General features: G+C 42.5%; 1 protein-coding gene across 1 annotated transcript in view; it reads right to left on the bottom strand.

Moving 5' to 3' along the window:
- Nucleotides 1–423: 423 nt before the first annotated feature.
- Nucleotides 424–25,480, bottom strand: part of dy (dusky) — a 102,379-nt gene continuing 77,322 nt past the window's right edge. Inside the window, exons 2-3 of the mRNA XM_065230009.1 lie at nt 10,795–11,044; nt 424–2,174 (exon numbers count right to left, since the gene is read on the bottom strand). Coding sequence (XP_065086081.1) covers nt 637–2,174; nt 10,795–11,044 — 1,788 coding nt within the window. The 3' untranslated portion in view covers nt 424–636. The remainder of the gene's footprint in view (nt 2,175–10,794; nt 11,045–25,480) is intronic.

The following is a 25,480-nucleotide window of genomic DNA, read 5'->3' as shown; positions in this document are numbered from 1 at the left end:
GTCAAGCGACCGCGAATGACAGAAAGAAAGCCTCCCGCCTGTCAGACATTCGCTTAGCAAACTTAACCCCTAGCCTACTACTGGATTTCTCGTTTCGCCTGCGCCTGGATGAACTTTGTTCTTACTAGCGTTCTTTGCGTGTTTTTTCTTCTTTTTCTTTTTCAAACATCAACAATAACAACACTACAACATTCAACGAAGCACGTTGCGTCAAAACAGAAACTTAACGAAAACAACTGTCACTTGCGCGTTCCGGCTGGCATTGACTAAATTTTCTATCTAGAATAAATAGAGTAAAGTACTGATTGTCTACTAACATTTCGTTTTGTTTTCTCTAGCTTGTATTTGTTAATAACTTCTACCAGCTCAGCTCCAGAATTTCATATTAACAACCTAAAAGCACCGACATTCGTTCAGAGTTTATTGTTTGTTTGTTTTTGTCTTGTCTATTTTTCCTTGTGACTTGTGATTAGATGGAGGAGTTGCGTTCAACACTGAGAACCTTGTACTTACAGATTAGAGTTATGTGCATTACTGTGTTTGTATACGTGTATGTGTTAGCTTCATATGTCAACTATTGTGTTTCTGTGTGCTTGTGAGTGTGTGCTTACGTAGATGTACCATGCGATCAGTCTTCTACGAGTAGAAATTCCTCGATTTGACTGACTTGGTGGACTTGAGCGTACCGCTGACCATCGAGCTGGGTCCGCTGGATACGATCGAGGCCGTCGACGGGCTCAGGTGTGGATTGGTGAACGAAACCGCTCGTTCTTTCCTCGATGAGAACGAAAACGGCTTCAGCCGTATGCACAGGAACGCGGACGTCACACACGAGGCCAGTAGGATCGACAGCAGGATAACGATCGTTACCGTGAATCCCGGAGTCGTCATGCAGATCAGACCCTCTTCGCGAGCCGGGAATATCATGGTGGAGTCGTTGGTACTGTTCTGGCTACCGATCGGGAATGTCAAATCTCCCGGTGACACAACCCGGATGATACGCTTCATTCCGACATCTTCCTTCTCTTCCTGATCGCCAGCGGCACGAGTTCGACGGATGCGACGATCGTCCCGCTTCCGGTTGGCGAACACATGGGCATCCAGCGACTGTGGTGGTGGTGGCGGTCCGTACTGCTGATGTTCCGGTCCTCCGGACAAGTGATGAACATCCAGAATACCAGGATCGGTACACTGCTCCGGACACTGGTAGCGACAGATCTGAATCGTGCATTGGAAGTGAACCTCCATCGAATCGGGGAACTTAAATGCTTGGAAGTGAGCATACGACAGCACCGAAGCGCTTGCTCCGAAGTTCTTGATCTTTGTAAACCGAGACATCAACTTCGGTCGGGTGACGCAGCCTCGTTGATCCACCAACTGAATCGGAGCACGCTTACCATCGTGAGCCATACAGTTCCTCACCAGCATGTCGAACTTGCTATCATCGTCCTTGATCGCCAGCACCATCGTCATTGTCTGTCCGATCTTCACCAATCCGGAGACCTCCGAAGCCCATGGTCCCTTTCCGACCTGAATCTGCATCCAGCAGCCCACATTATCTCCGGCAAAGTCCGCCCGAATCACGTCCAACATATCCACGGGGAACGGCCGGAACGTCACGCTCTTCTCGTACTGATCGTGCCACGTACAGCGCAGCTTTCTGGCCTGATCCCAAACTTCCTGCACCTGAGGATCGTACTGTAGCACAATTATATTCTCAAAGTAAGATCCCGATCCCGATTCCGTTCCCGAGTACCCGTTGTACAACGCCTGATCCGTGTTGCCAGCCGTTCCACACGCGTGTATTCCGATATCGAAAGTAGCCGAACTCTTGCCCAGCCCTGCTGGCAAGTGAACGCAATTGATATTGCTGTAATGCCCCTTGGAGAAGATGATTCCGAAGAATGGTTTATCGAACTGGACGAACACTTTCATGCCCTGCTTTTCACATTTCACGTCCAGTGAAACGATCTTGGGCATGTCCTGGAGCGGTGAAGACCACAGGTCGTTCCCGCCGAGGGGAGCACCGTAGAGCTTCTCCGGACCCAGATCGTTCTGCTGCAGCTTCTGTTGCGGAGGCAGCGGAGGTGGTGGCCCGTGGTAGGCGTGAGCCGCCGGCAGCTGCTGTTGAGGTGGTGGAGGACCGTACAGTTGACCGTGACCGTGAGGGGAACCTGTGGGGTGGAGGGGAGGAAAAGAGCGGTTAGATTGTGATTGAATGAAGGTGGATGACTATTTAAAAGTTGACCAATTGAAAATTGACCAGTTCAAAATTGACCGTTAGAAAATTTACCTAATTGAAAATTGATCATTTTAGTATTAACCAATTGAAAATTGACCTTTTGAAAATTGACCTTTTGAAAATTGACCAATCGAAAATTGACAAATTGAAAATCGACCAAAAGAAAATCAACCAATTTAAAATTGACCAATCGAAAATTTGCGAATTGAAAATTGACCAATTGAAAATTGACCAATTGAAAATTGACCAATTGAAAATTGACGAATTGAAAATTGACCAATTGAAAATTGACCAATTGAAAATTGACCAATTGAAAATTGACCAATTGAAAATTGGCCAATTGAAAATTGACCAATTGAGAATTGACCAACTGAGAATTGACCAATTGAAAATTGACCATTTCAAAATTGACCAATTGAAAATTGACCAATTGAAAATTGACCAATTGTAAATTGACCAATTGAACATTGACCAATTGAAAATTGACCAATTGAAAATTGACGTACTGAAAATTGACGTATCGAAAATTGACGTATTGAAAATTGACGTATTGAAAATTGACCAATTGAAAATTGACCAATTGAAAATTGACCAATTGAAAATGACCAATTGAAAACCGACCAATTGAAAACCGACCAATTGAAAATTGACCAATTGAAAATTGACCAATTGAAAATTGACCAATTGAAAATTGACCAATTGAAAATTGACCAATTGAAAATTGACCAATAGAAAATTGACCAACAGAAAATTGACCAATTGAAAATTGACGAATTGAAAATTGACCAATTGAAAATTGACCAATTGAAAATTGACCAATTGAAAATTGATCAATTGAAAATGGACCTATAGAAAATAGGACAGATTTGAAATTGACCAAATTAAAATTGACCAATTGAAAAATGACCAATTGAAAATTGACCAATTGGAAATTGACCAATTGAAAATGGACCAATTAAAAATTGGCCAATTGAAAATCGACCAATTGAAAATCGACCAATTGAAAATCGACCAATTGAAAATCGACCAATTGAAAATCGGCCAATTGAAAATCGACCAATTGAAAATTCGACCAATTCAAAATTAACCAAACTGAAAAGTGACCAATTGAAAATTGACTCATTGAAAATTTACCAATTGAATTCCATTGGTTCACCAATTGGATATAAATGAATGTGAATTGATGAATTACAAATTGACTGCTTAAAAATTGGCCAATTGAAAATTGACCAATACTTAACTTTTCTCCATAATCCGCTGTAATATTCCCTTGGAATAATACTCAGCAGATGGATAACCATGCATTGGATTTTTTCTTAAAATTACCTTGGATGTCTTCGGAGTTCTCCTGTAAATTGCCTAAGATTTCTCCTCTGCAATCATTAAACATTCTCCCCACATACTCCTTGAATGTTTTAAGAAGTTCAAGGCTATTCTTCATTGAATTCCCTAGAAAATATGATCAGAATTGGAAATGCTTTGGACATAGCATGATATTCCGATTTCCTTTAACTACTTAATCAGAATTCTCTTGCGATTATTGTTAGGATTACTTTGGTGTTGTTGTCAGAATTTCATTGAAACTCTCCTCAGGAGTTCGGAACTACCATGGAATTCTACTCAAAACTACTAACCACTACTCCCAATAAATTCAGCTCAGCATTTCCCAAGTAATCTGCCCCTTGTAGTTTACTGAATAACTAAAATTCTTCCTATAATAATGTTGGAAATAGTTTTGGATCCAGTTTCCCTTGGAATTCTATTAAAATTTATTTTGAACTCTCCACAGCGTTCCTTTGCATTCTCAATGAATGCATTCTTTGGAATTTGGTTAAAATTCTTCAGGGCATTTCCTTTTGACCATGAATTCTGCTCATAGCTACCTCATAACTTTCCATTGGATTTACCAGAAGTTGCCCTTGGAATTATTTTCAGAATTACCCTGGAATTCTTCTATAAATTTCTTAGGTATGCTTTCTAGAAGTGTGTGTGTGTATTCCCTCTTACCCCACTGGTCGGCAGTGTTATTATGGAAGAACTTTCTCTACAATGTCGCATTTAAGGTAATTGTAGACAGCTTTAGTCCGGGAGTTAGGAAGTGATAGCTCTATTGCAGATCCAGCAACCCATTTTAGAATGTCTGGAGAGTCACGCCCATTCCGAGGTTACTTTCACTTACAATAAGCCCCGCATGTATGCATTACCTCTATAAATTGGATATTAGTATTACGCCCACACTTCCAGTTTCATAATGTTCTGTTGAATCCTGGCACTTTAGTTTTTTGTTTTTTTTTTTTAATTATAAAAAGTATTTGGACTGGTCTCACCATGTTAATTTGATCCTTGTTTTGCATCTCATTTCGTGATTCACCTTTGTCGTAATAATTACTTCAACGAACACAAATTGTCTTGCATTGCCATGGCCATGGGTTCACGTCTAGTGCTTTCCCCAGGAACCTTTCGCGTCCACCAGCTACCACCCGTCCAGTCTTGGGCGTATCCAGTCAGGCATCTTTCATATTGCACGCAATCTCCGACACCGGCGAGAGACCAGCAGCCTTGCACTTTTGAAAGCAAAAAACTTACTGATTAACGGCAACGTCAGCCACCGAATCACCACCAAAACTCGCGACGGACACGTTATCAGCACGTTCCCGGGCTTATTAACCAACCGGACCGGGTTCAAACTCGCCCATGGTGACGAAGAACTTAGAGCTCCCGGGAGGCAATGAAAATCGACAACGAACAATGAAACTGATGCTGCGTCGTAGATTTTGGAGGTTAGATTAAAAGCAAACACAGGCAAACAAGATATATCACTAAATGAAAACTTTATGAACACTTGAAACTAATTTTCAGCACACAAATTAACAAATTGAAGCAAAACATGTTTGATTCACTGACGAAAAATACACAGCAAAAGAAAGACACGTCAGTTTTCAAGCGCAGCCTACTGCGATCTTAGGAATACTTTCCAGAACTGCCTAAAAACTCTGTTCAGGATACCCTCGGTATTATTCGATTTTAAATTGAATTTCTCTATGCAATTCTTCCTGTAGGTTCATCCAAGTCTTTAAACCTTTGACAGTTTCTCAAAGTCTAAAATCTTGATTTCTTATTCCAATATGGGATCGTGGAAGTTTAAAAAAGTTCGGTGAAAAGACGTAATTAACTATCAAAAAATCAAAAGCAGTTTATTCGCTCAAAAACAAAATTACGTCTATGAAAACGTGTTCACGGCATTTGTTGCAGTTGCAAAAGTGTTTGATGCTTGAGCACAAACGACGTCAGGATTTTCCCTCAACGATGGGCTGCTCGCAGGTCCCGTTATTCAGGATGAAATTCGTTCCATTATATTGCGAAGCCTCACTTGTCAAATTATGTTAGTCGGTGTCTGCCCTATTGTTTAGGCCAAGCTCAGACAAACCCATTGCTACATACGAACTATGTACCGTAACCTATGGTACAAAACCTGCTCCTTTCCTGGCTACCAGGACGTTACTACAACTTGCAACTGATGAAGCTGACAGATTCCCATTAGCCGCTAAAGCCGTAAAGGAAGACTTTTATGTGGACGATGCCGTTACGGGAGCGGCTGACCCGGCTACCACCAAAGAGCTAAGGATCCAGATGCAGGAGATGTTGCGGAGAGGTGGATTTGAACTGCGGAAGTTTGCCTCAAATTGTGAACCAGTCTTGGAAGACCTACTTGACGAAAGTCGAGCAATACAAACGGCGGATGGAATCCATTTGGATCCGGATTCAACGGAGGTTGAAATTTAGCGAGAGCGGTTTACCATCAGTGTGTGCGATGCTATCGCACGAAGCCAAAGGCTATTCGACAGTTCATGGCGGAGCTACCCGTAACTAGAGTATCACCAACAAGGCCGTTTGCAACAACAGGTGTGGACTACTTCGGTCCAGTATATGTACGGATGGGCTATCGGCAGCGAGCGGTAAAGGCCTACGTGTCAGTCTTCGTGTGTTTTTCGACAAAGGCGGTACACTTAGAACTGGTTACCGATTTGTCGACGGCGCGATTTATGCAGGCATTACGGAGGTTTGTGTTGCGACGTGGGAGGTGTACCAGCCTCTATTCGGATATTGGCACCAACTTCGTTGGTGCAAAGAACCAGATGATGAAGCTTATACGGAAATTGAAAACCAAGGTACATCACGAAGCCATAGCAAGGGACTGGCGTTGAAGAAGGTTATCCCTCCCGGCGGGCCTCACTTTGGTGGGTTGTGGGAAGCCGCGGTGCGATCGGCGAAGGTACATCTGTTACGTGTGCTTGGAGATACAGTGGTTTCCTACGAGGATATGGTAACGCTTCTAACTCAAGTGAAGTGCTGCCTTAATTCCAGGCCTTTGACACAGCTATCCGACGATCCCGGGGACCTACAACCATTGACCCCAGGACATTTTTTGGTAGGCTCTGCCTTACAAGCGCTACCGGATGAAGATTTTACCCAGGTATCGTGCGGGAAATTGCAAGATCTGGAGGCCACCCAACGACGACTTCAAGATTTTTGGAAAAGGTGGAGGTCTGAATACCTTACTCAGCTTCAGGTCCGCACTAAATGGTGGCAGCCACCTGCCGACGTCACTGTCGGCAGCTTGGTTGTTATCCGAGCCGACAACACCCCCCTATTCGATGGAGGATGGGACGCATTGAGGAAACTCATCCAGGATCGGACGGCCGTCACCCCGGGGACGGCTAGCGGTTTCTGTAAGCGATCGGTGTCGAAAATCTGTGTTCTACCTGTACCAATTACCATGGAGGCAGAAACAGTTGAAGGCACTGTAACCAACTGAAACCCCGGCAGCGCCATCCGTTAAGAAACCCTCGTTTTTCGTCTCCGAGTCTCGTTCTTCGGAAAGCACATCTGTCTCGGATTATTTCAACCGATTTGAATGGGCATATGTGTACGGAGCTGAACAACGCCATCAAGTTCCTGGTGAGTCCCCGTGATCCGGCAGATATCCCGTACGTGGAGCTCCGTACTGCATTAGTGGGCCACTTTGACCAGGCAAGGGACAAGTACGTTGAGAGCATCAAGTTCCGGGAAATAGTGCAGCAGAAGGGCGAATCAGTTTCCAGTTTTGTTCTCCGGCTCAAACAAGGTGCTACATATTGCGAATATGGAGAATTCCTCGATAGGATGCTGATGTGTAACGAGATTATCACATACACTCGAAACCACCCGCAACACGGCCAAGGAGGTGTGAACGGCAAGAGCATCGTTGATTCCAGAGGCGGCCGAAGACGCGAAGAGTCAACCCTAGCAGCTTCTCCTCGTTACATCAACAAAGGCAACACAAACAAAAGTGTAAAACAAACAAACACATGAGCAGAGTGTGTGTAGTGGATGTGGTGGCGAAAGCAAGGGCCACATCTCCAAAGTCTGCAAATCCGGAAGGCAGAAATCCCAGGACCAATCCACCTCCGAAGTGCAATCGGAAGAGCAACCAGCTTCGCAAGTAGATATCGTTCAGTCTCTGAGCAAAATTTATTCCGTCATCACGTCTGGAAAGCGAGTCATCAACGTAACTGTGCGGCTTACTTTGTGAAGAGCTGGTCCGAAAGTGTGTGGAGAATTGCCCGAATGTGATGAAGCGTTTCCATAGAAACCTCCGTTTACCGGCATTGAACTGTTGCGCTTACAACGGATGGTACACGGCTTGCTGACTCATAAGCATCAAGTTAAGACCTGCTTACACTAGCGCTTATATATGCCACACAGTAACCATCGACGGACATGGGTTGGAAATGGAAGTGGCCACCGGAGCACCGTGTGGAATAATCATTGAAGCCAAATTACGTGCGATCAAACCATCGTTTGCACTGCTGCGAACAGACTGACAATTCTCCAGTTACACTGGGCATCGCATTCAATGTTTGGGTCATCTTCCAGTGACGACTACTCGCAAACCTGATTTGTACGTCGTGTCCGGTGACACGTTTTTAGTGACACTCCTGGTATGCTAGTTGGTCCACCCGCATCCGTGCATCTGAAGCCGGGAGCAGTTCCAGTTTTCGCCAAAGCTCGAGACGTACCACTGGCATTGAAGAGCCAGTATGCCCAAGAAATCAGCAAGAAGCTTGCAGCAGGTGTGTACGAGAGAATCGACTACTCCGAATGGGCGTCCCCCACCCACATCGTTGTGAAGAAGAATGGAAAGCTACGCATCTCCGGTAGTTACAAGCCAACGGTAAATCCCCGGATGATCATCGACGAACACTCGATTCCCAATATCGAGTCCATCTTCCACCAAATGAAAGGAGTCAGTATCTTCTGTCACCTGGAGCTGACGGATGGTTACACCCACTTCCCAATCGACATAGAGTTTCTACAAGTTCTCACGCTTAACACACCAACACATGGGTTGGTTTGTCCGACTAGAGCGGTCTACGGAGCAGCAAACATCCCTGCGATCTGGCAGCGTCGAATGAAAACAGTGCTGGTAGTCCTCACAGCAGTATTCAACAGAATGAAGCACCACGGTTTACGTCTAAATCGCTCGAAAGTGTCTTCGCCACCCCGGTACTTGAATGCCTGGGTCATAAAATCGATACAAACGGGTTGAACAAATCGGACCAACACATCGAAGCCAACGCTACAACGCTTTCATTCCCAATATCTCCACACGATCTCGCTGTCTGCGTGACATGTTGCTAGGGGAACCTTTTGAGTGGAAACCTGCGCTTACGAAGAGACATCAAATCAGCCCTCATCTCTCCGCAGGTGCTGATGCAGTAGGATCCAGAACTTCCTTTGATTTTGGCCACGAACGCAAGCGAAATCAACGAAAGAAAACGTCAATGCAGACTACTGCTCTCGAATCACACGAACACCAGCGAGCAGCGTAGTAAACAAACTGTCTTTTCGTGAAACGCAAGCGCAAGGATCCTAGTCTTGGCAAGATCGTTCAACTGTTGGAAGCCGGCACCTATCTGTCACGATCTGGCTACAAAGCACCGGAGGCAAAATACTCGCTTGCTGCAAACTGTTTACTATTTGAGCATCGAGTGGTTATACCACCGGTTGGAAAATGACGATTTAAAATTGGCTCACTACTTGACTAGCCTATTGGTCCCAAGCAAATTTATTAACGTACCCCATTCTTGTCAAAATTCTAGTACTACACTATGTTTGTTTTGATTCGCTATGAATGTTCGACAGATAAAATGAAGGATTCGTAGATTTTCCTATGTTTCGAGGAGTGCATCGATTAGCTTGGGACCGAAACGAGTACCAGAGCTGAGCCATAAAGTTGAGCAGGTTTCTTTGGGACCTTCTGGTCTTAGAGTTACCTCTATGGTTGTACCGTTCGTTCTCCGTACGTCAGTATCAGAGGATATCCACGGAGCACACATTGGTATTGTGAAAATGAAAGGACTCGCTGGACGGTCCGCAATTCACGGCTGCGGAGTTCAAAGTGTTTTTGGCAGAAAAGTGGAGTCAAGTACCATAAGCTATCGGCACCCTACCATCCTGCAACGAACGGCCAAGCCGAACGGTACGTTCAGACGACGAAGGATGCATTGAAGGCAACGGGAATCACAGTGTCGACGTTGCATTCAAACCTGAATGATTTCTTGCAGCAGTATCGCTTAGCTCCACATGCAACCACCGGAGAATTGCCGTCCAAATTGTTCCTTGGACGGAAACTCAGAACACGTTTAGATCTCCTCAAGCCTGAAACCGTTCACCTGCGAGTCACGACAAAGCAACAAGCCAATTTTGACCGATCCTTTCGGGACAACAGATCTATTTCCTCTCCGGTAATTCCCGTGTGGACAAGTGGATTCCTGGTGTGATTGCAGCTCGACTTGGAGATCTCCACTACGAAATCGACTACGTTGGAAAACGGTTCAAGTGTCACGTCGATCAAATTCGTTCGAGGCTCGGTACGAACGATCACCGAATGGTCGAAGCATCCGAAGCGGACGAGTCAAGTCAGCCGGACGTACCACGACGACAACGGTGTTGCAGTTCCTAGAGTACCATCAACTCCCGTGAACCCTAGAGGGTTTCCTGCTGAACCAGCTTATCCAGAGTTCCATACGCCATCTGGTAGCCCGGTTCTTCTTCTCCATTCATCGTGCGTCGTTCAACAAGAGAACGCCACCCTCCCCGCAAGTACTCTCCGTAGACGATTCATTCCGAAAGGAGGGAAGAAATGATGTGTATGTAAAACTATTTACGCTCGATCAAAATACTTTCTGGCATCACTGCCATTCAGTTATCAAATGTATGTATATGGTATCGTTTTTTTTTATCGGTAATCGTTTTATTCGTTTTAGTCGGTTCGACTATGATAACCGATAACAATATAAGTTTTAAAAAGTATTCGTGGTTGTCTTCTCTATTTCCAAGATCCCAAAATACGGTACAATAATCTCATAATCAGTAGCATCTTTTCGTTGACGCTTTCCGGATTCAATTGGAACAAAACTTCCGGCATAGTTTAAAGTCCTTCTGCTTCATGATTGGATATGGAGACTCTCACGACATTTTGAAAAAGCATGTTGCTTTAATGAACTTACCCCTACTCGGTCCATGGCCATGGATCGGTCCGTGCTGGCCAGCCGGGCCCGGTCCATGCGGCTGCGGTCCCGGCCCGTGCCCTATCGACAGCGGGATGTGCTGCGGAAACGAATGCACCGACGACGATCCCTGGTGGTCCGAATCGACCGACTCCAGTGCCACCTGGTCCGAATCGTTCTCCCGCTTCTCCACCTCATCGCCGGGACTGATGGCTTTGACCACCTCCACCTGATCGTCGGCCACCGTTATCTGGTTCGCAGAAAAGAAAGAAAAAGACACACGATTAGTAAACTTGTCAATCAACCAACTCCGCAGCGGAGACGGACAGATGGACGGAAAAGTGAAATTATGTCACTTTCGATCGATGGGATGAGGTTGAGACATTTTTCCGAGGAAAATCGCACAATCCCCACATCCGGGCGCGATCGGTTTTCTAATTTTCTATAAAAATGGTGATAGACTGGTCGACTGGCATTCTTGTTTGCAGCTGCTCGGGCTACCGCTAAGGCTAAGTAGTCAAGTGAATGACATCTCCGTGCGCGCGCGGTCGATGTTTGCGAGATGCGCTTTCCAATTTTTGCCATTTTTTCCCAACTTCTCGGCAAGTGGTGGCCCCGGTTTTCGTTTTCTTTATCCCATAAACAACGCACCGTCGACATCTGTTATCGCCCTGCGACCCACCACCACCACCACCACCATCACCTGGGAGATGTGTCACTTCAAAGCAATGCGAACCGCGCACACTTGATTGTGAAGGGCTGGTGTACAACAACAACAACAACAACACCAAGGGAAGAAACCGAAAGTGGACACTACCGTGCTGAGGACTCTGTGAGTTGTTAGGGTCATTGGTTATCTTGTAGAAGGTAGGTAGTTGATGATGTTTGGATTGGTTGTTATAACCGGTGCTTGTGGGGGGTAAGAAGAGGGCTTTTCGGCGTCGGCAGGTGAGGAATGATGTGTGAAAGTGATCGCTTTTGATCGACCAAATGGGGGAAGCTGCTGCTGGCATCAAGTGCATCCGTTTGTGATGTACCGGATTGCGATCGCTTAGCGCGAATGCATGTGAGGCATTCATGGCATTATGTCGATCACATTACCAGGAATTGATTGCCTATTTTCTGCTGGGGCGTTGTAACCACAGTTAAACCGTATTTATTTTCTATTGAGAAAAAAAAGAAAAGTATAGCAACAATGATTGTAGTGGTTTCAGAATTGCTTGAAATTTTGGTATTTGCTTCAAGCTACGAATTAAATGGAACCCACATTTAAAATTTCGGCAATTTTGGAGCACTGGAACTATTATATATAAGTGCGATTACATTTGCAGATGTCTCCCCTTAGGTGTTACTTTATAGGGGAGCGGGCTTGATTTAAAAATTTAGATGGAAGGACACAAGAAACAATATTTGAGAAATTTTCAATCGTTAACAAGAAGCTTAACCCTCAAGTTGACGCCGGATGGAATTTACCAATTCTTTTGTGCCTAGGTGCGTCCACCAGAACTCTACACTCAAAATAATAGACACGTTATTGTTACGTAAAAAATCACGTGGAGTCTCTCTTTTCACTTATTTATGTCAAATTTACATGACACAAGTAGAGTCTACGTGATACCACTTATGTACATATAAATGGGAATTCCCTTTAAAGCCACTAGGTTTTTTTAATCAAACGTACGTGATTTGGCCATAAACAGATTCTATATGCATTTCACGTAAACCCTAAGTGATTTTAACATTGAAAATATAGATGAGTACCTCACTCATAATGGTGCATAATATGGTAGCATTGCAATGTGCTGTTGTCTATTTTCGTGAGACAATTTCGTGTTGTAAGTACATATAATGGCGGATATTTTATGGTGATAATAATTTGTAGCCATTTTCTTTGTCGTAGGTGGTGGCCAGGGTGGACCAATTCAAAAGAATCTTGACCGCGAGTATACGGTTCAATCCCTGTAACTCTAGTTTTAAGATTAGTATTAAGTATGTTTAACGAAAATGATAACTTGGCTCTGTAAAGTTTATTCGATTAAGCCTGTATAAATAAATCAATTCATAAAAAAAGAAACTTATTTTTTATTATTATTTCTTGCGTGAGTAGTATAGCGTCGCATCGCGTTGTGCGTCTACCCTGGCCGCCACCTTAGGGTACGGCCAGGGTAGACGCGACGCGACCAATTCAAAAGAATCTTATTATTTATTATTATTCCTTGCGTGAGTCGCATCGCGTCGCGTCGCGTGTCGCGTCTACCCTGACCGCGGCCTTAGTCTGACAACAAGCAGTATCATCAAAGAACAATACTAAGATGAAACAGTCGGAAGAAAAAGTTGCTATATGGGGCTCGGAAATAGACATAGGGACTCGTATGTGGACTCCCATGACGGTGCTCTTAGCAGTTAAGCTCGTGCCGTGCTCTGTGTGTGCATTTTTTTTTCTATTCTGGCGTTCCGCCTCCCGGGTGAAAGGTGCTTGTCGAATGTTGTCGTCGTTGTGTTTGTGCTTTGAGGTTGTGTTTCAAAAATGCAATCGAAGTGTGCCGTGGCTGCTATTAGACGCGTTTGTTTTCGTTGGAGTTGTCGCTTCTGATTTTGGTGTTGGTCGCGAGTTGACTCGGCCTTACAGACTTTGTACTGGTGAACTGAAGCCGTTGCGTCGTGAGTGATTGGTGATGGTAAGTGGACGCAGTCCTTTTTTCTCTGCTGAGATCCCTCTAGTTGGAGCAGCTAGATTGTGTTTCGTGGTTGATGGGGATTGACGCTGCTATGTCAGGAATGAAAGGCGAGAGTGCTGTTTTTAACACCGGAGGTAGCAGCAGCACATCTATGGGAGCTCTTCGAAATCATCGTGATGTCATTGATTCCTTTGCAACATATCGGGTGAGATCTTTCCTTTATTTTTCTCTTAACTTTCATTCCATTATTATGTGAAACATTTAATGCTGGGTACGGGAGTGTCCACCAAGGCACCCGATTGAAGCAAAATGGATGGGGACAGTGGAAATGCCAACTCCCTGTTTTTAACATTTCGTGAAAAGAGGGTGGGCTCTTCGCCCCGCTCATTGGGACACCCTGCTGTTGGACGGTCTGTTTTTTGACCGGTTGGAAGACGATACTCATTTATACCATGGATGCAGGTGGGCGATGTTGCTCACGGCAAACTGTTTTAGGCCTTCATACAAAGGCAGGTTGAGTATAATTAGAGATTATTAAACTTGATCAAGTTGAACAGCGAGGATAGTCCACAGATTACCGACAGTTGTCTAGCTACAGTGAGTGGTAGTTCCATATCATATCCATATCATATCACTGTGCACTGTAGTGTTGTTCTTTGTAATCTTAACAAAATTGCTGAAGACCGCATCCTTCTATCCAACACATATCACGAGAACTTTATTCTACAAAAGTTGATAAAACGAAGTTTTCTACAAACACTAACACCACCTAGTGAGTCATTTTTGAACTAAATTGTTTACCATTTTCAAGAGATTGGTCCATAGAGCAATATTAGTGAAGACATGTACTGCTATTGAGCTCAAGTTTCTCGACAATAATTACTGATCACCAGGCGTTGATGGGTTAAAGGGCTCGAATATTTTTACGGCCTTTTGTCAATGAGTCACGATAAGCGATTTTCTGATAGCTGTTCGTGAAAAATGAATAAAGACGACAGAACTTAAGGCTAGTTCCGTAAAAAAATCAGGAAAATTGCAGGAACTTCCGGGAAGTTCCGAGTGCTTCACGTAAATTTCTGGAATTTTAAGGCAGTTCCATTAAATTCAGGAAAACAGCGAGAACGTTCTAGGAGAGATAGTCCAGATAGCATGGAGGAAACTTAGAGAACTTCATAAAAAATGGGAAACGTCACAGAAACTCCGAAAAATCAAGGAAGGGCAAAACAATTTTTTATTAAAAGATGTTCCGAGGACAGAGGGTTGATAAGATCTTTAGAATTTTTGGGCACTTCAGAGACGCTTCCAGAGCTTCAAGGCCGTTCCATGAGCTTAAGAGAAATGGCAGGACTTTAGGAAAACTGTGAAAACTTTAAACAAATTCCAAGAACCGCAGAGAAGCTACGGCTTTAGATCTTCAGAAAAGATCAGAGATCTCATGGGCAGTCCTAATAGCGCTTTAGGAAAGTCCAGATATTTTGAGAAGTTTATAGACGCATAATGGTAAGTACCAATAAACACAAGACAGCTCCATGAATCTCCGGAAACGTCCGAAGAACTTTTAGAGCATTAACTTCAGGTAGATTGCAACTTCCAAGGAGTCCAAAGGAATTATGAAATATTCCGAGAAGTTTAGGAATGTTCTGAAATATTCAGGCTTTTTATTTATTCTGAACAACACGCTGGCCAGACTTGAATAATCAAACCTGATATTGGTTTGAAATGGAAATTTAATTAAATAAATGTTGAAATAAGAGTAAAAGTTATACCAAAAGCTGTTTATAGTTCGGTAATAAATTACGGAAGTCGGTAGCAATGTTTAAGTGTGTATATTTAGGGAACTACAGGAAATTCCATAGTAGTTCGGGAGATTAGGAAAAAGTTACCCGAGCTTCAAAGAAGTTTTTGAAACATTTGGAAAATTATGGGAACTTCTAGGAACTTCATAGCCATTTAATTAACTTCAGAAGCAGTGTTGGGAAAGTTCGTGATATTTCACGAAACTCATCAAAGATCCGCAGCTACAGAGCAAGACCTAGTTGGAGGTGACTGGGTTCAATTCCCAGTCCGGTCTAGGAATTTTGCGTAGTGGAAAATTTACCTGCTTCCCTGGGCATAGAGTATGATTGTACTTGCCACACAATTATACTAATGGCAAAATGGCATCGAAAGTTTTCAATTAATAACTGTGGAAGTGCATCTAGAACACTCAGTTGAGAGCACGCAATAAGCTAATCTGCTAAAGCACAAGAAGAAGCACCAAAGGAAAAGTGAGTTATTGCGTTCTTTTCCATCACTGTTCAGAAGAGTAATGGGAACTTTTATAAAATGAGAACTTTACATAAGCTCAGAGCTCTTTCGGGCAGTTTGAATAACATCAGGCAAACACGTTAAACATCAGGAAAGTCTAGACTTGTGGCACAGTTTTAAGACATTGAAGAAGTAGTTTCGATAAATTTACCGGCAGTACCATTACCTTCAGGAAAATTTTTGAGGATTCTATTGAAAATGTTAGAACTGAATTTCGTTTTATTTTCAATTTGAGGGAACCTTAAAGAAGTTACGTAAATTTCAGAGAAGTTCAAAGAACTCCTGGGAAGTTATGATTTTTTAAGAAATCTTTGGGAGTTTCACAGAAGTTTAAAGAACATCAGGGAAACAGCTTCAAGAAAGTTTCATGAACATCAAGAAAATGTGGGAATATTTGAAAAGAAGATCCGTAAGCTTCATGACAGTCTCTAGAGTTGGGGTAACTTCAAAGAACATGTAAATAGCGGCAAATTTTGTGTAGCTTCCGAGCTCTACCGAAGTTCATTTGTTTTCGATGAAGCTTGGGATTTATATTAAGCTTAGCACTATCAAGAGCTTTAGGAGAATTTAAAGACCTGTACAGAAGTTTCGAAAACATCAGGCAAGATCAGAGACCCTTTTATCCCGTTCTCATTACGCTATATATCATGTGATACAGCGAGATGATATCGATATCAAGTGGAGGTATTCAAACTGCGCTGGTGTGATAGAGCATGACGTTTATAACCGATCATAAACAAAAACAAACATGCTTCAGATTCATTTAAGGCAAAACATAAATGAAATTTTACGTATTTTCAAAGCGTTTTTTGGTTTCAGAGTTGGGAGGAAATGCTATACTCATATCAACATGAAACTTTAGTGCCTTAATTTTTTAGCTAGAGAAAGTTCTGAAGAGCAGTGCTGATAAAAATCATTCCATCTACACTCAACTTTGCTGTAAATGAAGACAACCTAAACAGATAGACCAACTACCTGCATGAATTTGAATTTTGACGTAAAAATATTCTCTTGATCAAGGCAACCTCTGAGTTTCGAAGCCAACAAATTTTGTTTTTGTTCATTAGAGATTGCTGTCAAAGTATGGTAAGCTGTTCAGAAGTGAAAAAAAAAAATTTGGAAAAATAATAATTACGAGTTGCTGAACAACTTTTATCAAGCAAAACTTTCATTACAGGACTCTAAAGAAGCTGCCAATCGTTACCAGTAAAAAATTCAGCTTTGCAGAGTCGATCCATATTCCGTGAAAACAAATCAGAAGGAGGTTCCCCTAAATATAACATTCGCCCGAATCTATCAATTCTTGGTGCTGGATGAAAACCCATTTACGAGGATGCCGAAGGACTGTTCTGAAGGAATGGATGCCGTGCCGTTTTTTTTTTTTAAATGGGTGGGTGAAAAATGTTTCCGGGCGTAGTTCACGGAAGAGTACATCATTCATTCTCGTTAAATGAAATGCCACTTCAACCGTGGGTTATAGTGAAGGAAGACGGATGCATCTTAGCTGCACACTGTGATTGTACAATTAACCACTTCATTCGAGCAGTGAAAATGACGTTTACTACCACTCGATCTTTGCACTAAAACATTATTTTGAGATTTTTTTCTTCTAGAGCCTCGAGAAAAGTAGCCAAAATTTGTGCGTTTTATAAAAAATAGAAATTAGTTGGTCCAGTTTTGTGAAATCGCTGGTAGAAAGTCACGCCAAAACTGCTTGACAAAGTGGTTAATTGGAATTCTCGAAGCTTGTAGCCACGTTGGAGCTTACATTTCATCGCTATCTATGTAGTAATCTAACTCATCCACATCTTGTGCACTTGCTATAAAACTCATACGTTTATTTTTGCTTTCTGCAGCTCTCTGTGACAGATCTACTACAGACAATTACTACAGACTTATACGGGATACGGGAATATAGATTTTCGTCGGAAAGTATTACGAACATATCCGTACAGATGTCCTGATGCTTCAGATGGAACTCGTTAAGTTGCTCTTCTAGAAGCTATCCAACACGATGAGTTGAACGTTGCCGCAGTAATAAAATTTTGTGGGGATGCTGGTTTAAATTGTAAATGCTTGGCGTGTTCCAAATACAAAGAAATTCGTTTGGGCCTAGAGGTGCACAACCTGCGACTGCTATACAACCCTCAGAACTCTATGTACAATCTCCAACAACTCAGAGGTCTGGCTGAAAACGTCTACAAAAATATGAACAGGGACCCAGAGATGCTGAATATAATTGAAACCATTACACAGGACCAAAGTTGATAGCAAATGGTGGTTAACTTTCCGCACTGGCCGTATCACCGCATCAATTTTTAAAGAAGTCTGTTATACTCCTATTTCAAAACCATCAATAACAATACTCCGTAGAATTTCCTTCTTATGAAAAAAAAAATATGAAGAGGTTGCAGTTAACGCTCTGTATCGTTCAAAAGTTGACTTGCACAGCAATATCATCAATGAAAAATCTGGTCTGGTGATATCTGATGCAGAACCGTGTCTTGGAGTTTCACCTGGTGCCATTTTTCGTTGAAGTTGCCATGGAACTATTGTCATTGAAGTCAAATGTCAAATTTTTACGAACGCAAGGTCAGTCAAGCTTGAATCAATCTTTTCACCTCCAAAGATTCCTTCACTTACTCCCGTACTATCGAGCACGTCATTGTTGGTCAGGTATCCGCTGTCGTTATTTGTGGTATTATCACCGACGATATTGTTTCCAGCTTCTGTTGTTTCAAAGCTAAAAAAAAAGTTAATCCTTTGACGATCAATTTTGGATAAGTTAAATTACCTTTTAATCACATCATCATGCTGTTTGAAAACGAGCAAATTTTCTCCACTCCCTCCAGCGATAACAAAGTTCGACAACAGGTTTGCGGTCGAAGGTTGCGACAATTCAAACGCAACATTTGAGCTGTCTTTCCAGCTGGGTACGTCTTCCTGGAGTTCCTGGTGCTGAGTTGGAGTGTGAACATTCGACATGTGAAGACTTGGATTGATTTACGCGATTTTTCGTCCGTTCTCCTACGCACATTCACGAACAACACAGTTTACAACAATTTTAAAATTGGTACTTATAAAAGTATTTGTATGTGAAGAGTTACTCTGCAACATCAGTTATTGACTGATGATATCAAATATAATTTTGAGGTTAATCGAAGGAAAATGATAAACAACTTTTACACGGTGATACACTTGCTAGTGTGCGTGCGTTAAACGTCATTAATCTCTATAGAAGTTGAAATTGAACAAAGGGCCATTACTGCGACAGTACTAGTCAAACGCACACTCCTTTACCTAGCTCATACTATAATAGATGATGGGACAATTTTCACACTGCCGTACTCTAGCGGAACTATCAACCTATCCTCTTCAGAACTTTCTCTAGCTAATAAATTATCTCACTAATAATGAAATACGGAAATCTAAGAGGCGGTCTTGGATTCAAATGTGTGAAAATATAAACAGTACTCCTATAGTCGCGAGATTACAGAAAACTCTTGCGAAAGCCATACGATTGAATTTGGTAATCTTAATTGTCATGATGGAGGTTTTGCCATATCTCCCTCTGAAACTTTATAATACGGTAATGCGTGATAATGTTTGCACCATCGTTCAAATTAGGTTCCCGTTTCACCTGTGCATACAATACCTTGGTTTTCTTTGCATGCACGTAACCTATACCATAGTAGGCTGTGTATAAAAGAAAATGATTTACTTAGTTTGACAGTTGCGCCATGACGAAGTGGCAGCGTATTCGTGATTTGTCTCACGCGCGAATGTCGCAAAAAGACATTTCAATCGCCGTGGGAGTGTCCCGGTGGACCGTCAAAAGGGTTTTAGACCGAGAAAAGAAAGGACAACTATCCGCGACGGTGGCCACAGGACGTCTGCTATCAGAAGGAAGATTCGGGTGAATCCAGTGCGTTCAATAAGGAAAATGGCAAAGGAACATGGGATCAGTGACTTTACGGCACGGAAGATCGTAAAGGAAGATTGCGGGCGAAATCGAGGGCACGGGAAAAAAACTCACATGATTACCAACCGCATCCGGGAGCTACGAGTCGAACGATGCAAGAAAATCTCGAACTTCCTTAAGCGAAAAAATCCGGTAATTCTGTTCACCGACGAGAGCATGTTTACCGTCGATCCCGTATCAAATTCCAGAACCGACCGGTATATTAGTTCTCTTCCAGTAAAAGACATGGCCGACGAGCACAAGAACGTGTATCTGACCAAGCATCCTGCTAGCGTTATGGTGTTTGGATTGGTGGCTTCCGATGGCAAAAAAGTGGACCGGGTGTTCATTCCAGAAGGCGACAAGGTCAACACGGAGGTCTACACCGGGATTTAAAGTAAGTATGTTCTTCCGTGGATCAAAGAACAGTACGGTCCGCAGCCAAATGTTGTATTTCAACAAGATGGGGCTCCGTGCCACACCTCGAACCGCACTCAGAAGTGGTTGCAGGAACATCTTCCGTTCTGGACCAAGGATATGTGGCTGCCATCCAGCAAGTGGAAACTCGATCGATGATTAACATAGTTTAAGACTCTGAGAAACATCCCCCCTTTAAATAAATAAAAAAAATTCGAAAACGAAATTTTTGAGAATTTTTTTTTAATTTTGACATTGCTCAATTTAGGAAAATGGAAACACATTTTTCAGGTTCGGTATTGTGTGTGGAATCAGATAATTCTGATTCTGTTGGTGAAATGTGTTCTATAGAGACCTTGCCAGTGTCTCAGAGAACAGAAAACACCATACCAGATATAGCTGATGAAATTTTCACAATTGCCAGAGTGGAGAATGCTGTGAGAACTTTTCAGCCTTTTAAATCTGCGGGTGTGGATGGCATTTTCAAAACGGTGAAGCAATGCTGATTCCGTCTCTAACTAAGATTTATAAGGCGAGTTTAAGATTGAACTACATTCCATCAAAATGGCGATTGGTAAGAGTTATATTCATACCGAAAAACGGGAGGCGTGATAAAACGCAGCCAAAAGCATTTAGGCCCATTAGTCTCTCATCAATTTTACTGAAGACTATGGAAAAGGTATTGAATGACTTCATCAATTCAACTTACATGTTAACGCATCCAATATCTAATTTTCAGTTTGCGTATCAATCTGGAAAATCAACAGTTACTGCTCTTCATACTTTGGTGACTAAAATCGAAAAATCCTTTTCAGTTAAAGAAATCGCACTTGATTCTTTCTTGGATATTGAAGGAGCTTTTGACAACGCATCCTATTATTCTATGGTTGACGCCATGAAGAAAAGGAACTTCGACACGCACATCGTCAACTGGATTCATACTATGCTTGCAAAAAGAAAAGTCACTTCTGGGCTGGGAAGCTCATCTATAACAGTAAAGGCAACGAAAGGCTGTCCTCAAGGAGGAGTCCTCTCACCACTAATGTGGTCTTTAGTTGTAGATGATCTTCTAAGAAGCCTAGAGGCGAAAGGTTTCGAAGGTGTGGGCTCATCGTAGTTAGAGGAAAGTTTGACGCTATCATTTCAGAAAGAATGCAACAGGCTCTAAAGTTTACCCAATCTTGGTGTATTAAGGAGGGCCTAAGCTTTAATCCGTCAAAAGTAGTAATCGTTCCTTTTACTAGAAAGAGGAAGTTCAACCTAAAGGAGTTCAAGCTTGGTGGAGAACAGATCCATCTTAGTGAACAGGTCGAATACCTAGGAGTTATATTGGATGCCAAGTTGAATTGGAATGCTCAGATTGATTCTGTGATCAACAAAGCAACCAGTGCCCTGTGGTTATGCTCCAAAACTGTTCGTAGAAAATGGGGTTTGAAACCAACAATGACAATGTGGATTTACACATCAGTAATCCGTCGAAAAGTAACTTATGCTTCGTTAGTGTGGTGGCCAAAACCGAAAGAGGCTACCGCACAGAGGAAGCTGGCAAAACTACAACGTCTAGCATGTATTGCTATAACGGGTGCGATGCTCAGCACCCCAGAAAAAGCGTTAGATGCGATTCTCAATCTACTGCCCTTGTATGAATACGTGCAACTAGAAGCGAAAAGAAGTGCTCTAAGCATTTTACAATACTTCCAAAGAGGACCAGTGATGAGTATGAATGGAGACTGGATGAAACCAGAGGACAATTATGACACTCCCTTCAACGTATGTGAAATGTTGCGTTCGGATTTAGAAGTCGGTGGTCCTAGCGTTCGTCAAGGCTCAATCATATTTTTCACAGTTGGCTCAAAAATTGGAACACAGACAGGTGTAGGAGTCTTTGGCCCTGGGACAAATATTTCAGTACCGATTGGACATTGTCCAACAGTGTTTCAAGCGGGAATCGTGCCCATACTTGAATGTGTAAGTGTTTGCCTAAGGAGGAAATACAGATGTGCAAATGTTTGTATTTTTTCTGACAGTCAAGCAGCACTAAAAGCGCTACGTGCTTACAAATGTACATCAAAGATTGTCTGGGAATGTATTCTCTTGTTACGACAGCTGTGCAAACAGAACTCAGTAAACTTATATTGACTTCCTGGACACTATGGAAATCTGCTCTGCAGTTGTGGTGCATTACACAGGCGTAGATCTAAATTTCTTCGTAGTGTTATCTTACAACCTAGTGGAATTTGGTCAGCTAAAAAAAACTACGCAATCAACACTTGTTCGCAGTAGATCGCCATCGGACCAATTACGCTAAATTTGGACCGGTAAACCAGATGATGACTGTTTATAATCATCATTGTGAAATGATTGATCTAAATATGCCCTCAACAGAATTAAAAATATATTTCAGAACCCTGCGAAGTCATAGAACATCAGTCCTAATGTTATTATGTAGTCTACGATTTGATTGATTGACGAATAAATAAGTAAATAGAAAGGTGTTGGTTTCATAAACCATATCATACCTGACTGGGAAAGGACGTGTCCAGGACATCTGCTAGCTGCATGTGCATAGTAGGTACCGAACAACTAAGGCGAAGGCTCGCTACTGTCTATGCGTGGTTCATATAGCTCTGTGGCTACACAAGCTTTTATCGTTCTGAAGCTAGTACCTCTGACGTGGTGGCCCATCGAACCTTGAGAATACTACTGACCACTTGACGTATTAAGAGCGTCGCTAGCAAAGCTAATTACGCAATGAATTGTGTACTTGGGTCAAAAATCGGATGAAAACGGTCCGGGTTATTTCAAATCGGCCCTCTCAGAGGCCAACCTCACCCAAGAATATAAAATTTTCTATTCTTCGATATAATGATGGAGTTTCGTTTCTAGATAAGGAAATTTGTTGAAATTCATGAATTAGGGTACTCAAGATCGCCTGTTTCTAATTTTGACCTCCTCTTAGGAACATAGTCGAAATTATAAAAAGAATACCAACCTTATTGGGCGAACGGTAGCTCAAATCATCAAACTGATTAAACTTAAGTTGTTCAATTTAATCGAAGTTCAGAACTCTTTAGAAGTTAAGAAAACTTCAAACATATTTTGGGAACTTTTACAACAGTACCACAATCTTCAAGAGAATTATAAGAGCTTCAGGGTAGTTTCGAAAATAATCAGTGAACGCCCCGTTTTCAAAACGCACGAAATCTTAAAGAAGCAATGTTCAGTTAATTTGTTTTGCTTAATCGGTAAATAAAAAGTGTACCGAAAGTTAATTTTGCCACAATGTTTTGATCGTAAGATATTCGCGATCAATTGAGAAATTTCTCTAGAAATAGGTGCGGAATTGTGCAACCCATTTTGCTTATTCACTAGCGTGCTGAATAAAGCACTACCGCTGAATCCTTGTAGCGTCATTTTTCTCATTGCACTTCGCTTTTTGACAAATCAAAATATTGTTATTTTTGTGAAAGCACGCAGCTGAAACTTCTGCTTGTTACTTAGTATTTATTGCCATACTGATACGACCTTTCAGAATTAACTTTGGATGCTTTTGTTCTTCTTTACTAATCCTTAGAGTCTTTTCGCATGAATATTCGTGACTTACCCGAGAAATTCTCTGAGCTGCCTCACGACTTCATGTAGACTGTCTTCTGAACACGTCTTCACTGATCCTATAATATCCCTACACGTGAATCTGACGATTCCTACAGTTCGCTAGGAAATCCACTTGGCTGATATCCTACGAACCGATGTTCAAAGCCATCCCCGCAAACGAACCTTCGAAAATTGGCTAAAATTTCACCGAAAGACTTCAACGCTCTCCCTGCCAAGCGAAACGAACCTCCGTGAAAATCTCAAACATGAGAACCTCCCCAGGACCCGCGGAGAAAGATGTCTTACTTTCGAAAATTGCCTTCCCACTCCTCCCCATCCAACCCTCACCCAATCTCGGAGGCGGCGGCGGCGCCAAATTTGCCGTCCGAAAAATTTTCTCCCCAGGACCTCATTTTTCAAACCGCGCGCGGGGTGTGTATTTAATTTGGCAAATTATTGGAAGACCCTTTTTTTTGGTAACGAGCCTTTCCGAGGCAAGCAAGGCAGAAAAAGTAAACAACAACAACAAAAAAGTATGTGGAAACGATCAACGTCTTTGCGCCCTTTCATTTCGGGCGGAACGGCGGCGGTCGTCGTCGTCGTCGTCGGTAAAACCAACTGTGAAAAGGGAAAACCGATAAGACTGAGCATCGTTGCACAGCTTGTGGTTTTGTGGTTGGTTGATAATGCGAGAGCGGAATATTATTAACGTTCGATTATTACACCGGGACGGCACTCGGACTGCCGGTCAGATCGTATCGGTTATCATGCAGAGGGATTGCAAGGTGGCTGCGGCAAGTGGTCGTCTTCCAGAACCCGCTGCTGCGCCGGAGGGGGCTGAGCTTGAAGAAGTAAATATTATTTCTGTACCACACCCGCAGACGGAACGGGTGAGTCGGAGGAGTGGACCGGAGGATTCGAAAAGTCGATAATAAGAGCCGACGTTGTTAAGCGATGCCGCGATAATTATTGGCCCCTTTTTGCGATTTCGCTGTTGGTGGAAACCAAAACGGGCAAAGCTTCCAGGATGAATGTCCCGAGGAAGGGCAATTTCGGTACGGGTCGAAAAAAGCGCATATTTGCATGTGCCCAGTGACCTCGTTTTGAGGACGGCATAATGCGATGGTAGTATTCTTAATTAATGTCATTCAAAGCGATATGATAAGAGGAAGATGTTGAAGTAGAAGATGCCATATAGCCTCTTTTTGACGTAGAATCGAAAATCTAAAATTGCAACCGTCACGAAAAGGTGTTAGGTTTTGAACGACTTTAATTTTGTCATTTGTAGATGAAATTAAAATCCGAATACACCACGCGATAGGAAATAACTCTACAAATCTGATGAAATAAATACTTTTCCAGTTTCTCATGGATAAATTTTTGCAAAATGTACAAATAGAGAGTGATAATGTTATCATTTTTTTCATGAAATTAACGTTTTTCTTGATCCAGCCGAGTAAAACAAAGTTGGTTGCACATCGTTCTGCTTGAACCTGAAAAGTTATAAAATAGCGCTGCTCAACGGACGAAACATCCATATCGCCAGCATCACCGAAACGAAATTGAAGCCCGAGATTAAAGGGTTCTTTCTCGATTTCCAGCTTGTCGAGTTAACACGACGACGGAAAAACTTCATCATCGCTGACCGCCAAGCTTGGGGCATAAAAACGGCACCATCCTGTACAAAGACCTGCAGGAAACGCAGTACAACATATTGAGTCCGGACACT

This window comes from Ochlerotatus camptorhynchus, unplaced genomic scaffold (assembly GCF_037179485.1).
Source record: "Ochlerotatus camptorhynchus isolate MF236.1 unplaced genomic scaffold, CSIRO-AGI_Acam_v1.1 ptg000325l, whole genome shotgun sequence".
NCBI lineage: Eukaryota > Metazoa > Arthropoda > Insecta > Diptera > Culicidae > Ochlerotatus > Ochlerotatus camptorhynchus.
This window is presented reverse-complemented; position numbering and strand designations above follow the sequence as displayed.